At 55.4% G+C, this 16966-nt stretch overlaps 1 protein-coding gene across 1 annotated transcript in view; it reads right to left on the minus strand.

Annotated features, from left to right (window-relative positions):
• THBS2 (thrombospondin 2) overlaps positions 1–16966 on the minus strand; it is a 37589-nt gene that overhangs the window by 20078 nt on the left and 545 nt on the right. Inside the window, 14 exon segments of the mRNA XM_007445939.1 lie at positions 953–1112; positions 1885–1992; positions 4354–4572; positions 4999–5151; positions 5234–5361; positions 5847–6020; positions 6761–6937; positions 7184–7348; positions 8661–8757; positions 9322–9462; positions 10575–10646; positions 11018–11214; positions 13789–13873; positions 15025–15581. Coding sequence (XP_007446001.1) covers positions 953–1112; positions 1885–1992; positions 4354–4572; positions 4999–5151; positions 5234–5361; positions 5847–6020; positions 6761–6937; positions 7184–7348; positions 8661–8757; positions 9322–9462; positions 10575–10646; positions 11018–11214; positions 13789–13873; positions 15025–15581 — 2433 coding nt within the window.

The raw sequence follows: 16966 nt of genomic DNA on the forward strand, positions 1-16966 counted from the left end.
GCAGGAAAGCTTGAGCCAGGCTAGGCAGCTATCTTATCCTGGCAGATGGGGAGGTCCTGGCAGGTTGGGGGAGCCAGGGGGCAAGGCAGTAAGAAAGGACCCCTGAGATGTGCAGGGGGTCAGACCTCACAGACGGAGGACTGGAGGAAATGCCCAGCTGCTGGAAAGCCATAGAGAGCGGCACGGCCGGACGCTGTCTTGGCGCCAATGGAGGCTGGTCAGTGTGATACTAAGTTACACCAAGAAAATAGCCAGGAGACAAATGCAGGTGGGGGTGGGCGGGCAGAGTCAGAGGGAGTGGGTATGAGTCTGTCCAAGCTGCTTCCTGAGCGTCAGACACCCAGGGCGAGGCTGTGCCGTGAGGCGTGGAGCTCGTGCCCACGGCACTGGCATCTAGGGTCAAATGGCCTGGTGGTGTCGCAGGTTTCTGAAGTCCGGGGATACCTGGAACCCCTTGGGGAGGCTTTGCAATGAATGATTCGATGAATGGCTAGAAATACAGCGTGGAGGGAAATAGGAGGGAACACAGGAGAGACAAAGCTGTCCTCAGGCCTTTCTCAGAAGCCCGGTTGGGTCAGGACAGGGTACTGGGTTCCTGGGGCTGTGACCGGACGTGGCCCTGGGAGAAGACACCAGGACTGGCCACAAGGACACAGGACAAGAGCTCGGGGCCAGGAAAGGAAGATGCCAAAAGCATAGTTTTCCAAAGGGGGAAACTAGGCCGGCGACCTGAGGCCAGCGTCCTGAGGCCGGCGACTCCTTCCAGGAACCCACGGGGACTAGGGGCCGAATGAGGCTGGGACCCTATGAGCAAAGTGCCTTGAATCATGTTGTCTCATGTCAGTGCACAGGTGAAGCTGGGCTTATGCAGTAACACAGAATAAAGCACGGAGCCTGGGACTACCGCCGACCGTGAGCCCTGAAGCCCGTCAGGAGGACGCGCGGGACTGACCATCCCCATCGATGTCCACGGAGCAGGCGTCGCCCTCCCCATTGCTGTCCGTGTCGATCTGCGCCAGGTTGTGCACATAGGGGCAGTTGTCACAGCGGTCCCCAACCTCGTCTTTGTCGTAGTCAAACTGACGTGGGTTGAAGACAAGCTGGCAGTTGTCCTAGAGAGAAAGCGAGGGAAGAATTTAAGAAATAGGGTAGGGATGTTTGTTGAATTGCTTATAAATTGGCTTAGCACTTACAAGCTATGTATTCAAAATAGATCAAGATGATCAAGGTAGCAATAAAGTACCTTGGCAAAGGTAGCCATTGCTGACACTTTCTTGATATCGAATCATTTGATAATTATTGATGCATCTGTTCCTATGAAAAATTTTGATATTCTCTGTAGCAAAGGTGATCTAGCACATATTTCATGGTGAGGATAGAAACATAAATGTCAAGGGGATGAATGAATGAATGAGTTAATGGATCAGTGGAAGCCAGATGCAGTAAACCTGTGAATAAGTTAGCCTCTCTATCTCTGCTAGTGCTGAATTACCGACTAACATGTCAGATCACTTATGTTTGCAACACTTCTCTCGGGAAATGGTAACATCCAAATTCTGCCCTAAAGGCAGGGAGTGGCAATATCACTCATCCCACGCAGCCCCCGTCGCTGGCACCCACCCCAGAAGCAGGGGGGATAAGTCCCTTTTATGCAACTAAAGGTAAACTAAACCACTGTAAGCGCTTCTGGCAGAGCACCCCAGGTGGCTCCATGCTCGGGCTGCCTCGTGTGCTTGTGCGAAGGACAGACGTTCCCTGTCGGTGACTTTCCGTTACTAGCGCAGGAGCGCTAAACGCGGCAGTTCACGGGGACCCCTGGGTGCAGAGCACTGCGCTCCCCCGCTCCTCAACCCAAGGGCATGTGCCCAGGTGGTGCGGACCCACCTTCTCATCGCTGACGCCGTCGTTGTCATCGTCATCGTCACAGGCGTCCCCGATGCCGTCCTTGTCAAAGTCTTCTTGCCCAGAGTTAGGCAGGAGGGGGCAGTTGTCCTGCAAGCAGAGGAAGCAGGCTAGCTACAAAAACATTCCCAAAAGCCCGCTTCTTTCAGATGAGATGATGAGGGCGGAGCCGGCGACATCACGCCAGGCACCTGTCCTCGCGGGAGCAGGACGGAGACCCGCGGCGGAGCCAGGGGCCCCGCATTTCCCCTCAGCTGCTGCTCTAGGACCGACATCACCACCACCAGTGAGTTGAGGCAAAAGAAGCCTGTATCCTGAGCTCGGGATCCCTGTATGCAGCTGAACGACTGCGGGAACCAGGAGAGAATGAAAATACAGGACAGGGCAGAGCCCCCGTCCCACTGCTTCCCACAAACTCCAAGCATCCATCCAAAAGCCAAGGTCATCAACCTTCAACCCTCACTAGCCAACAGGTGGCCTAGAGTCTCTATTCAGGAACCGAGGCGCAGCTCCCCAAACCATCTCCCTGATTCAGCTCTGCCCAAGAAGTGGGAAAAAAGTCATTTTGTTTCAGTCCAATGATATAAGGACTCAAACCCGAGCTGTACAGACACCGCAGCCTGAGGGAGCTGGAAACATCAGGAGAGGGTCCACGTGAAGGTTTCGATGCCATTAACACAGGTGTCCCAGAAGCCCCAGGGGTTCAAGGGGGTCAGGGGTCTGATCAGAAGCATAGCCCAGGGCCACGTCTGGAGCCAAGCTTCAACTCCAGCCTGTGAAGGAGAGCATATTCCCGTGGTGTGGACACAGGTCCTGACGGAGGGATTCAGCACCTTTGCAGGGATGAGTGAGGGGACCTCTCAGACGGGGTGAGGGGGCTTCCCATGAACTGTCTTACTTTTGCATCTGTTTGTTCCCATAAGTTATATTTAATGCAAATATAATGTGCAAATTTTGATGTGCTACCTTTTTAGTTATTAAATTCCTGTCTGAAGCTCCACAAAAATGAAAAAAAAAGGGGGTCCTTAGCCTCGTGGACACCTTCCATTGTTCCTGCTACGGTACCAGGGCATCCTGGGTCCCTAGTAGAAATCTTCATCAATAATCGCATCCAATAAGCACCCACTTCCTGCGGGGATTTCCAAGCTTGACACCTGACCTTGTTAGGTCAGGGAAGGTGGTCCGGGAGATACAATGAAGGTTGCAAACTTTGTCTCTGTTATTTCAAAGCAGATTCACTTTTTGTTTCAGTCAACATCTGCCATCTTTAATCAAGAGGGCGAAAGATAAAATTTAAAACTCTCTTACTCAAAATTCACAAGAATAAATAAATATTAAATAGATTAATATATTTATATTTGCAAGTAATGTTTTTTGTGAGTTTGTAGTATTTATGCTTCTGAAGTTCCTAAGGTATAAAACTTCACTAAAACGTTTTGGTACACCCTGTTTAGTGGTCTGAATGGTGGTCCCCTAAATATATGCCATGTCTTAACCTCTAGAACCTATAAATGTTACCTTAGATAGCAAAAGAGTGGCTATCACCTTACATGGTAAAGTTAATATCACCTTATATGCAAAAGATGTGCTTGATATAAGGGTCTTGAAAGGACGAGTTTACCCTGGAGTATCCAGATGGGCCCTAAATACAGCCACACGTGTCCTTATAAGGGCGTCAGGGGGAGTTTGAGACACAGATGCACAGAGGAGCAGGCAGAAGCAGAGGCTGGGGCGATGTGTCCACAAGCCATGGACACCTGGAGGGCCCAGAAGCTGGGAGAGGTTGGAAGGACCCTCCCCTGGGGGCTCCAGGGGAGCTCAGCCCTGCCACACCTTGACCTCAGACTCCTGGCTCCGGACCGTGAGAGGATGGAGTCCTGCTGTTTAAAGCCACCAGGTTTGTGGTCATTGGCTGCAGTGGCCCCAGGAAAGGACTCCACCCCGTTACAGGCCCTAAGGAAGCCCCACTCACCCGGGGCCCCTAACCGCTTCCTGTGTGCAGCACATGGGGGTCTTTGCAAAGAAAATTGTGTGCTAGGCTCTGTGTGACCATAGCCCAGCCCACCTGCAGACCTCAGGCCCCCATAGCCTTGGAGGAGGGTGGGGCCTGTTTACATCGCCCCACCCCCAATGATTTCAAGCCCCTCTTTGTATTCAGTTAACAAACATGTACTAGGCTCCGCGTCCTCTCCCAGCTCTCAACGATCAGCTGCTTTTCCAGAGTGATCCTGGAATCTGCAGAAACCCACTAGGCAGACGCCTTGGAGGGGCTAGTGGGTGGGCAGTGACACCCCAGCTCCCGTCAGCTTCTGGGGTGGGGACCACGCAGAGTGCAGGGCCCATGTGGAGCCTCTGACTGTTTGGACCCGTAGAGGCACCTCCAGGGACACAGCTGCCCCGAGCTGGAACCGCTGGGGCCTGAGGAAGGGGGAGCCCCTGCCACACCCTCACCTTGATGCAGTGGTAGGTGGCGTTGGTGGCGCAGACCAGGTTCTTGTTGGGCCAGCCATCCAGGTCTGAATCCTCCCCGCAGATGAGCCCGTCACCCGCGTAGCCCGTCTGGCACTCGCACTTGTACATGGGGTCGCTGAAGTGGCCCAGGTAGATGCACTCCGCATGCCTGTGGCAGTTGTGGCTTTTGTCCTTGCAGGGGTCCTCAGGCTCACACAGCTGCGGGAGGGCCGAAGCGTGTTAGGACGCGTGCTGACCCTGACCCTGACCCTGACCCTGACGGGAGGGCCGCGTGCAGGGCGCAGGGCTCCCGGCCGCCCACGGGATGCTGAGGAGGGGGCAGCGTCCAGAGACCCAGGGCTCTGCTCCCCTGGAAGGTCTCGAGCAAGAGCAAGATCACGTCAGGCCTCCGGTGGCGCCTGGGGTCACGTGGAGACCACGAGTCCCCACCCTGGCCCTCTGGGATGCTGTGCGTGAAAACTCAGCCCTGTGGTCCCTGCGAGTGGGGTCGCGCTGGCCGGCAGAGTGAGACCGTCTCTCCCCCAGGCCGCCGAACCTGCTCCCGTCCCGTCCACCCTCCAGTCCCAGCTCCCGCCTGACTGTCCTGCTGTCTCTAACGGGAGCTCAGAAGGCCGAGCCGCTCACCTGCTTCTCCGTCCTGGCCGCCTCCAGGCCGACGCCGAAAGGCTGGCTCCCCTTGTAGCGCGGGGGGCAGGGCAGGCAGTGGAAGCCGGGGTTGGTGTTGACGCAACGGTGCGCCTTGCTGGTCGTGAAGCACACGTCGGTGACCACAGCACACTGCGGGGACCAGCGGGCCAGACGTGAGCCCACGCTCCCCACCTCCGAGGGACGCCCCGCCGCCTGGGGAGGGGGCACCCACCTCGTCCAGGTCTTCGCAGTGGGTGCCGTTGCCCAGGAAGCCCAGCGGGCAAGAGCCGCAGGACCAGGACCCGTCAGGGAAGCTGCGGCACTCGGCTCCGGGGAAGCAGGGGTTGGACAAGCAGCCGTCTGCACGGAGGAAGCAGAGTAGAGTCAGCAGCCGCCACCAGGTAGCGCCGTAATGAACCCACACACGAGGCCCGGGTGATGCCCTTCACACACTCTGGGGCTCAGCTGTGGCGAAACTGATTGAGTTAGGAAGATGCTGGGGACAGCCACCAAAAGTCACCACCTCCAAGAGTAAAGAGTCGGAGATGTAGAGGGTGACGGGGCCCGCGTGCTCTGTGACCGCACTACCTACGATGCTCCATTCTGCGCGGCATGCTTTCTGCTTTTATGTAAAAATGCCAGAGGACACAAAGCAGAGGGTAAAGCTTCATGTGTGTAGAACGGATTTTTCTTCTCTGTATTTTCCAAGCATTTTTATACATTTAATCAGAATTAAAACCCAATGATGTCTTCAAAGACTCCTGCGGCTGGAGCGTCCAGGCCCCACGACAGATGCCCGTCGGCCGAAAGGCTGGAGGCTGCGGGCCCGTCCCGTGCACACCCACCTGCGGGGCAGCTCCTCCTGTTACACATCTGATGCTCCGTGACGTCGCCGACGCAGTCCTTCCCTCCGTGCTGGGGCTCCGGGCTGTTACAGATGCGCGTCCGCTCCCGGATCCCTCCGGCACAGGTGACCGTGCAGGCCGACCATGGGGACCAGGGGCTCCACCGACCGTCGACTGGGGGAGAGAAGACAGAGGGGTCACTCGGGGGGCACGGACTGTGCTGGGGGCTCAGGACAAAGAGCCTGGGATAAGGCCACGCCTCCACACGTGGAGGAAACCTGGTAGGAAAGTCCTCTCAGGACTGTATGGTCAGGGAGGGATGCAGATGATGACAATTCACTTGTTTTTGTTTTGTCTCCGGGAAGGGAAATCACACAATCTTCTGTGCTCAGAACCTGGGACCATTGACTGGGGGCCGCTGGCTATGGGTCCACCCCTGCCACGGGCAAGAGGTGCTCACGTCTGAAAAGCTGCGCGGAGCTGAGTTTCATTTTAAAAGGCTGTCACTCATCATCAGTACAGATAACTCAGTAGAGAGGAGAATCCCAGCACAGCCTTTTCTGGGTGAAGACGCTGCCCAAGTCCAGAGCAGGCCTGGTGTGGGGAGCATGTGTCCTCCCAAACCCAGGCTCCAGATGCCCCAGATGCAGGGGGGCCGCCTCCTGAGACCCCCCTCCTGTACCTGCTGTCACCTCCCCCTCGGTCCCGGCCTATTTCTGCTCCATCGTGGATTAACTGGAGCTTGTTCAGGGGAGGTCAGAGCTGAGCACCGCAATGGGCATCCACCCCAAGGCCCAGCTTCCAGAAACCAGCCGACCGAGAGGATCCCAGTGCCCTGACCTCGCGGGGACGCACTGGGCCTGTGTCCTGCTAAAGGCCGGCCCCGAGCCCAGACCCCGCCCTTGTCCACTCACCCGGGCAGGGCGGGCCCTGGCAGGCCTTGGTCTCGCGGCCACCACCCTTGCAGCTCCGCCCGCCCATCTGCGGCACTGGTGAGTTGCAGAGCCGGATGCGGGTGACATTGCCGACCCCACAGGTCACGGAACAGGAGGACCACGGCGACCAGTGGCTCCAGCCACCATCCTGCCGGACTAGTGCATGGAGGGAACAAGGACATCAGAGGCTCAGGGCGCTGAGTGAAAGGCGGGGCTGACCCATCCCGGAAGTCTGCTCATCAACCAGGCAGGAGTGGGGAGCCCAGCTGGGGAAGAGCAGGGTGCGTGGGCCACGTGGAGCACCTCCCAGAAAGGGCAGCAGCAGGGGGTCTCTGGACCCCCAAGACCCCAGGGGCTCGGCCCTGTCCCCCACCCCGGGCCAGCCCGGCCTCTGACACTCACTGCGGTGGTCGCACTTGCCCAGGCTGCACGACCGCGTCTGGATGGATGGCCCCAGGCAGGTGTTACTGGTGACGTCACAGGACCGCCCCCTCTGCTGGGTGCCAGGCCCGCAGGTGGCAGAGCACTCCGTCCACTCCGCCCATGGGGACCAGCCGTCCTCGCCGTCTGCTGGGGGGAACACCACTGCCCATCAGACCTCCCCAGAGACTGCCCCACACAGCAGAGCCCAGCCCTGGGCTCCGAGCTGGATGCCCCAGGTGGGTGCTGGCAGTGGGCAGACAGCAGGGCCGCCCCACGTCTGTCCCAGGGTCGGAGCGCAGGGGCCGCCCTCCCAGGAAAGGGGAAGCAGGGGGATGCACAAGGAGCTTGGCCAGAAACGCAGTGTCTACTGGCAGGAAAGGGGTCTGTGGATGCTTCTAACGGCTTCACAAAGGAGAGCACTGAACCCTGCCTGCACAAGGTTTCGCTGGAGTTGCTAAGATGTAAGTTATTTCCACCTGAACCTCCATGTGCTGATTTATATATGGTGATGAAATCTCAATTTTTGGTTGAAATTACAGGACACTAAATTTCATTCCAAATACTTTAAATTGGAACAAGTTAAATAAAAAGGCAATTTCTTGCCAAGAAATTCTTCACAGGAAATTATCAATCTCTGAATAACAGAAAAGTTGTACCCTTAATGCAAGAGATCTTTCTGGTAAATAGTAAATGCTGTGATTCAACGTCTCAGAAGCAGCAAGAGAAGAACTTGAGGAGACCCTTCCTGGGCTTTTACTCAACAACATGAAACGGCTCCCTCTGGGCAAAAGTGGACACTCAGGCTCCCGCAATCACACTGTTACTCTCTGTAGCATGTCCGATTTGGTCTCTGTTTAACACCTAATATACATCAGGCACTTTTGTACATATTGTGCTGTTTATTTTCATCCTAAAACTAACCCTGTGTCATGGGGACACTCATTCTGTATTCTACTGATGAAGAATCTGAAACCTGGGAAAGCCACATTTCGCTCAGATTCATGGAGGGGCAGAGCCTGTGCTCACGTCCTTGGGCTCCCCGAACACGGAAGCTGCCCAGCCCCACCCGGGGCACCAGACTCAAGGACCCGCAGACCAGGATGAGGGCCAGACAGTGAAAGACAAACAGGACACGCAGAGCAGCAACCGATTCAGTCAACGCTGCCGGTGACACCACGAGGAAGGGGGCGGGGATCCGGTGTGAAGGAGGCTCAGATGCTCCAGGGTCAGCTAGGGGAGGGCGACGCGGGACTCGAAACAGAGGCGGGGGTTTTGGCTTTGGACCAGCACAGGAGGGAAGGCTGAGGAGGACCAGGACCCCGGAGCCACGAGCATCTGGGCGCTTCAGGAGGACCTCGGAGCCCCGGCCCCTGCGAGACCGTCCGACACACACACGCACGGTCACACAGCCGGGGCCGCCGGGGCCGAGGCCGCCGCCCGCCCGCCGGGCACTCACCATGGAAGCAGGAGGGACAGCACTCGCCGTCCACAAACGACGGGTCGGCGCACGTGGCGGGAGGGCAGCTGATCTGGTGGCAAACGGTTTTAAATTTCTACAAGGAAAAGAGGCATTTATGTCACTTATTTAGGAACGTGAACACTGACCCAGGGCTGGACTGGAAGGGTCGGCAGGAAGGCTGGAGGTCTCTGCCCGCAGACCCCGCCGGTTACAGGGACGGGAGCGCATCTCTCGCCGCGCGCACACTCCTTTCTTCGTCCGCGGGCACGGGGCCTTCCGCGCGCTGCGGGTGGGGGGACGCGCAAGGTGGCAGCGGCGTCTGGTGTCCAGGCCCCCAGCAGTGGAGACCAGGTGGCAGGACACAAGGAAACCAAGCGTCAGGTCGTGCCGTGGGCAGTGACCCCATCCCCAGCAGCTTGTGCCGAACCCAAGGTGCTCGCAGGACCGAGTGGCCTCAAACACAAATATGCGGGGGACCGGCCAGCCACCGGGTGACACTGGCTGCACCCTCCCCGGCTCTCTGGGCTCAGAACCACGGGGCCACTCGGGCCTCATTGGAGGTGGCCCCCTTCCCCACGCCCCACGCGTGGCACGGGGAGAAGAGAGCGGGAAGCCTCCAGCCCGGGGCCGCTGCCAGGAGACCATGTGCCCGTCTCACCTTGCAGGTGCACTTGGTGCAGCTGTCCACCACCCAGGTTTCATTTTCCGCAAAGAACCTGCCGTCCTGCAAGCAGGCGGACATGTTCCTGGTCTTGGGGGGTCCTCCAATGAGCTCCCAGAGAAACCGGTTGTCATTAGACTGGAAAGTGGAGGGAAGGAGGTCAGCACAGCCGCAGCAGACTCTGCAGCCATTGCACACGGGCGGATGCAGGACGTGCAGTCGTGAAGGAGCCTCATGCTGGACCACGGGGGACGGGGTCCCTCCCACCGCCCACAGCTGAAAACTAAGGTTCAATTCTTGAATTCACACATTCTTCCAAGTGTGACAGACACGGCTCTGATAGCACAACGGCAAAGGCAAACAGACATAAGCCCTGCTGTCATGGGGGTTACAGACTGCAGGAAACAATGCAAAGTTTAAAAGAAAATCAACTAAGTGAAAGTTACACCATTTGTCCCCTGAGCACGTGTGTTGTCACCTCCCTCCTTCTAGGCACCCTGCTCCCACTAACATCTCTGATCTGGGGATAATGGGCGCTTTGAGAATCACCCAAAAGATATGCCCCCCCCTTGTTCTGGCGCAAAATGGACAGAAACACACCATCCGGACGTTTTTGTGTGATTCAGCGAGCTGGCGAATTTCCTTAATCCCCAACTCCAATGTAGGAAAACTCCCGAAGCTCTTTTCAGCTGAAAGCGAGACGCGTCAGGGGCAAAGGCTCCCCCGCTCCTGTCTCGGCCTCCCTCTGCAGCCCCTCCCCCGCCGGGACCCCCGGAAGCCACCGGCACCAGCAGGGCTGAGGCTCTGTGTCCTGAAGCAGCCAGTTAGAGGTCACACGCCACGTGCAGCTCGTGGGAAGGTCCTCCGCGTTTACGAAGATCCCCGCCCAGCAGGGCCCCCGCCTGCGGGTGTCCCTGGTCTCAGCGCCCCCAGCCCTGGAGGCTCCCTGAGGTGGTGAGCGCTGGGTGGGGAGGTTGCTCTCCCCCACCCCCCACCCCGCTCCTGCCCCCACCCAGCATATGGTAGAACATTCCAGAAGCCACACTCATCGTGGGTACTGCCCAGCCAGCGCCCTAGCTGGAGCGGAAGTGAGCCATCCAGGGCCCTTGGGTGGAGCAGAGCCCCAGGGGCCTGGGGACCCCCTCCCCTCTGGTATATTCTTTCCCTCGGAGCCGCCCCGGGCCACAAGCTTCCTTCAGGCTGAGCTCAGGTCTACATCACGGGAGGATGGGCCAACGGAGGCTGCTTACTGCCAGCAACCTGCTCTGAGCCCTAAGGCGCGCCTCCTAAGACCTGAGGCACGTGTTCTGCCCCTTGACGTGCTGCCGAGAGGAAAACCAATTTGCCTGTTACGACCTCATGCCTTCAGGGACAGGCTCCGCTCTGAACGCCATTCTTTAGATGAACGTACCTCCCTCGTGTGCAGGCTTTCTGTTTCCTGGGAGACGAACCCCCAGGGTTGAAGGACTGAGAGGAAGGCTCGTGGCCCGTGAGCACATTTGCCATAAGCATACCCGCCCTCCAGCCACACGGCATTTAACCACATCCCGGACCGTCAGCCTGGTCGCCCAGGGAGCCGGGTGGTTACTCCTGGCTAGCAGTGGCTAGTCGGGGGTAGTGGTGGATAGAGTGCTGGTTAACGGTGGATAGTCGAGGTTACTCGTGGTTAGAGAAGGGTCCCCGGGGCACCCACCACTTTGCGCAGGTTCTCGTGGAGCTGGTTCACGATGACGTGCAGCCCTGACAGCTCCCTGATCAAGCTGCCCAGCTCCTCGCAGGAGTGCTCGCACACCTCCAGGCCCTTGGCCTCACTCCGGCCCACGTGCTCCATGGAGACTGGGGGGCTCAGGTGCAGCGTCTCCGTGTTCTCGCTGATGGCGTTGGCTTCGGCTGTGGGGAAGACGCGGAACGGTGAGCCCGCTGGCCTCTGGCCACAGCCTGGCCGGGCCCGCGGGGCGCTATCTGGAGCACTTGGGCTACATGGGCGCCCAAGAACCCGAGAGCTGGTGGAGGTGTTTCCCGTTACGGCCCGGCTTGTACCAGAGGGCACTGCTTACCTCACAGCACCGTGGGGACTGAGCCTCAGACACCACCCATGAGCAGAGCGAACGGTCAGCTCAGGGATGGAAAAATGCAAAAAGCCTCAGAGACCTACATCTGCATCATGCATTGTGTTCAAACTCATTAGAGGCAACAATTTCCTGTTTTTCTTGTTTTTATATAAATATTTATATAATTTATTATCTAAGATAAGTTCCTTCTTTTTGTCCCCCACCCTAAACCTGTTTCCAGCCCCATATTCTCCATGAATTCCAACAACTCCTTTCACTCCTCATTTATCCCCTTTTTCCATCCCAAACGCCTTTTCATTTGGCTACTGCATGAAGGCAAATTCAGTTTTTTTCTTGCTAAATGAGTCATTTCATTATTTCCCTGCTGGCCTCACGAGACCCCCAGAAAGGCAGAATCCCAACCTTGGGCTCAGAGCTTACTACCCCGGAAATAGTACAAGCGCTTGGAAGTCCCTGAACATGGGACACACACACGGCTATGCCACTAGTTACAAAAGTGATCTGGGCAAGTGCCGAGATGGATGTCGCCCTCGGGGGAGGCTGGCCAGCTGGGATGTGGCCGGCAAGCCAGCCCCAGCGTCCTCTCTGCAGTGATGCTCAACTGTCTCGTCCGATACATTCCATTACTGAGTTATGACCTGTCAATATCATAATTCTGTCAGACAGTCTATGATCGAGTCTTGTTATTTGTTTGTAAATCCTTGTTGCAACTCACACTGATCCCTCAGACTCACCAGACCTAAAACCATATATAACCACACAGACATAAGCATATTAATCACTACATGTATGTAGAATAAAAATACGGCAACAATAAAAGTGCCTGGAAGTCCCACGACCGTCTCATGGAAGATGGGCAGAGCCCTTCCTCAGGATAGGACACCCCCCGTTCGTGGCATGCAGGGCAGGGACCGGGCTGAGGGCCACGTCCACTCTCCCCACCCATCAAGGGTCAAGTGCCCCCTTTCCTTTTCTCTGTCACAGAGACGTGCCCACCCCACCGGGTGACCGCTTCCAAGGATGCTAAGCTCTTATCTAGAGACAAGCAAGTCTCCCTCCATCAGGGCCCCCAGGACCATCTTCTGTTTCTCTGTGTCCTGTGGGATGTCAGTTAGTACTGTCTTAGCCTTTTTAGAACTTTTGCTTTTTTATGACCTCAGCTCCCCGCAAAAAATGTCTATGACCTAATCCGAAGGGGCTGATATTGGCATTTCAGCCGGAGCTGGCGGTTTGGGATGGGATGTGGTCCAGAGCTTCAGAGGCTGTGGTGCTCAGGGAGTTTGGAGCTGAGGGTGTGTGACAGGAGGCCTTATAAGGTCCTCTCAATGCACAGGCCACCAAAAGTCACAGTTTCATTTCTTTCCTTCCCTGAACTCAACTGGCCGACTGTGGACAGACGCACAGACTGAAAGGTGGACGGCCTCGGATGGAAAGACGTGGATGCTGCCTGCAATGCCAGTGCTCGGGGCTTCGGCCTCTGAACCGTCAAGCCAGCACTCCGGACGCTCCGGGGGCAAGGGCTGGGTCACAAAGCCGCAACTGTGCATTACAGACATCAAATCCTACGTATCCTTACGCAGGGATCCATAGGAGAACAACTTATATTTGCTTACAGTTGACATGAAGAAGCCTTTTAATGGAAGTAAATTGGAAAATGGGATCACGTGTCAGATCAGAGCCTCTTGTGTGGACTCGACCTGGGGGCGGGAGCTGCGCTGCTCCGATGCTCACAGGCCACTCCCCCGACAATTAGCGGGCCCTCCTGGCACCTCGCTTCTTTATTTGTAAAGTGAGGAAAGTGGATGAGCCCAACTCAAGGGGTTTTGAAGATGAAATGACACAACGCATTCAAAAAGCCCCAGCATAGTGACCTTTATATATCAAATGCTCAAGACAATGTTGACAAATTATGGTTGAATGTAAATTCAAAATGCAATTAACAGACAGCGTGGGATTATCTGTCAGTGATTCAGGTGGCGTCCATTTTCATAATAAGGCTGTATCAACAGTTGTGAATAGTATAAAAAACTTCCATAAACCAAATTGGACAAACATCTCTGGTGTTATCTTCCTAAGCTGATCTTCCCACATCAGTAGACTAGAATAGTTGCATGTATTTAAACTCATATTAAAACGCCAGGGATTTATTTTTTGGCATGTAAAATGGATTATATTGGATAATTAAAATATATTCATAATTAATCCTTCAAGCAATGTATTGTTTCGGAGGCCAACCCATCCAAGCTGACCAGCGAACTCATTCAAGGCCATGGCGGCACTTGAACCATATTCCAACATGTTTACTTATGTCCCACCGGCCCCTCCCCACACACCAAAGGAGGACCCCCTCAGAGGTGGGACGTGGGGCACCACACGCAGCTCAGACACCTACCTCCCTGGCTTTGCTGGCAACCTTTCTTGCTCAGAAGATCTTCCACTGAGTTTTCAAACACTAAGTAGACGTTCTGCAGCAAACCCTGAAATATGTACAAGGAAAGAAACAGAGATGGATAAACAGCGAATGTTCAATGCCACATTAAACGATGTTTCAAAAATACAGGATGTAACCTTATAGCAGTGAGAACATTTTCTTCTGTGCTTTTATCCTCAGCAGGTCTGAAATCTCATTAATGGGTTATCTGTGTGTTACTTTGAAGCTTCGTTTGAGGCAAGAGGCAGGCAGTGAGGTTGACCAGAGGAGAAGGAAGAGTGTCTTAGAGAAGCTGTGGTGGCCCCGGAGGGACGGCCAGGGCTGTCTTCTGAGCGCGCCCAGGGGACAGCGGGGGCCACACTCTCTCCGCAGGGGACTCTGCCGGTGCCTGGTGTTCCCGCCCGCGGCCGTGGGTCTCGGGAACGTGCACTGCTCCAACCACAGAACAGACGGTACAGCTATGAGGCCAGGCCATCCTCCCGGTGACAGTGAGGGGTTTGTCCCGGGGGGGCCAGTCAGCCACGTGGGCCTGGGGGGGCTTCTTGACAATGGCCAGAGACCACGACCAGCATCTCTAGGCCTTTACTGAAATAACTGAGTCTAATCATACATTTATTTCCAAAGAATACACACACACCTGGAGAATAGTTACTAACCCTCCACTGCATGTTCTAAACAGTTGCATTTAGAGAGATCCTCTTGTAAAAAATATTATAACTGAGGTGAACGTGGAACTATTCCCTCATAAATCAATAGTCCCTTCCTTAGAAAACATAGTTTTCTCCCCTGTCTTCCTGTCATGTCGGTACTGAACTGGAATCTGGGGCTCTGGGGTTATAGAGACCTTTGCATGGGGCTGCTCCCTCAATCATCAAATCAATCTTCACTCAGGAAATCGGTGACCATTTGTGCAGCTAAGAAAGGGCACCTGTGACAGCTTGCTCTGCTCATTCCTGGTTCAGAAAGCCGTGTGTGCCGTGTGTGCACGTAAGAGCGTCTATGAGTGTGTGTGCAAGCATGTGTATACGTGTATAGTGCGTGCACGTGTACATGATTGCATGTGCCAGTGGGTGTGCACTGTGCACGTGGAGCTTGTGTGGGTAGGTGCACGTGTGTCTGCTTCTCCGAGGCCACACCCGACCCCTGCACAAGGCAGCGCACTAAGCGGGGCCCGCGGCTGCGTCCCGCACAACCTACCCGGAAGTGACTCTCTCGGGCGGGGCCCTTGGCCACGTACATCCTGCTCTTCTCGGTCTTCAGCTGCTCGTAAAAGGGCTCGTCCAGCGTGAAGCTGTCCATCAGGTCGCAGCCCACGTAGAGGCTGTAGGTCTCTCCGGTCACCTGCACAGTGATGTTCTTCCACTGGGAATCAGCCAGGCCCACGTCCTCCAGGGAGATGACGTGCTGGGTGCCGTCCACCCAGTACGTGAGGTCCAGGGTGTCGGCGGGGCCGTTGGACACGATCTCGAACTGCCTGTGTGTGGCGCCTGGGCCCTCCAGCGCCAGCAGGGTGCCCCTGGACTTGCGGTCCTGCTTCAGGCTGGCCGTCAGGAAAAAGCCCTCCTTCCGCCGCATGGCCTCGGCGATCCGACCCAGGTGCTCCGCGCTCACCGGAGGGATATAGTCAAAGCGCACGAAGCGGTAGGCGGGCGCGCTGGGGTCCGGGCCCCGGAACTGCTTGGCCCCGATGGTCTTGCGGTTGATGCTGCTGATTCTGAAGAGGTCAAAGGCCGTGTCCTCGTCCTGGTCGCCGGCTGCCCGGGGAGCAGAGCAAGAGGGTCACGGGGAGTAGCAGGCACAGGCACCCTCATCTCGGGGCCCCAAGTCCGCCCCTTCCTCGCCTGGGTGCTCGGGCTTTATTCCTCGAAAACCACCGCTGCCTCCACCCCCGCCCAGACATCTGCTTCCACAGGACCAGCTCCGCCCTTGACCAGTCAGGGGCCCTCTGCTCAGACCAGCTGACCCTTTGCCCAGCAAGCCTTCCTCCAGGACGGATTTAGCATTCGGGTCATGCTCGGGCCCACCTGCTCCTGGACCAGGACCCTGGCCGCCTGCTCTTTCCTGCTCTTCCACCCAGAGCTGAAGCTCGAAGGCGACCTTCTTTCTAGCCTCTGATGCCCAGAAGGGCATCCTGCAGGGAAGTGCACCTCCACTCTTGCCACTGGCGCATTATTAGAAAGCAGTTACATTCCATGTCGCTTTCTTAGACAGATCAGTTGGCTTGAGCTTGTCACGTGGGAACCCCTTATTTTGTAGAAAGACGTGCTCCCACTCAGGGCTCACCCTGCGGGGGAGCATCTGAGAGATGATGAGCCGTAAGGCCACAAATGAATGGTTTTAAGTCACCGTCTAAACTACTGGGAAGAGTTGTTGTCAGACCTCCCCAAATCCTAACACTTTAAGTCATTCACAATAATTTTCTGAACAGAAAGTTTAAACAGAGAATAACTTTTCATCTAATACTTGGCAAATTAAAGCATTATAATACACAGTGTTGCTGATAGAAGTGTCATTTTACTACCTGCAGTAGAGCTATGTGCCCATATATCAAAAATCCTTAAAATAATTAAAACCTTTGACTCAGCAATTTTACTTCGGGAAGCTATCCTAAATATATAATCACAGACTCTAGGATATATGTATTCACAGCAGTATTTCATGAGGCATCATTTATACTAGTGTAGATGGGATGTGTAAAGTAAACGGGAATTGACCTAAAAATACTGGGGGTTACCTTCTAATGGAATATTATACAGTCATTAAAAATCATGTTGTAAGAAAAGAAACACATGGAAAAATAGTTTTGATACATTTTTAAGAGCAAAAAAACAGTGGGAAGGAAATAAGTTATAAAACACCAAAAAGTTTAGTATGCTGTAAATATCACATATGAAAAAAGGCAAAAAGTGCCTAGCAAAAGACTGCATCTCCAGGTCAGAGGGTATCTTTCTCTACCACCTGGATTTTCCAAAAATAAATGATTTCCTGGTGTATGGACTCAAAAGTAATTGGGGATTTATCTTAAACTAAGTTAAGAAGTTTCCATCCAGGCCTCCACTTTGTCCATCCCTCCGCCCACAGGTGAGGCTTTTGCTCCGGGATCCCAGGTCACTGGCGGGGCGGGGGGGGGGGGGGGGGG

This window comes from Lipotes vexillifer, unplaced genomic scaffold, assembly GCF_000442215.2.
Source record: "Lipotes vexillifer unplaced genomic scaffold, Lipotes_vexillifer_v1.1 scaffold459, whole genome shotgun sequence".
Classification (NCBI taxonomy): Eukaryota; Metazoa; Chordata; class Mammalia; order Artiodactyla; family Lipotidae; genus Lipotes; species Lipotes vexillifer.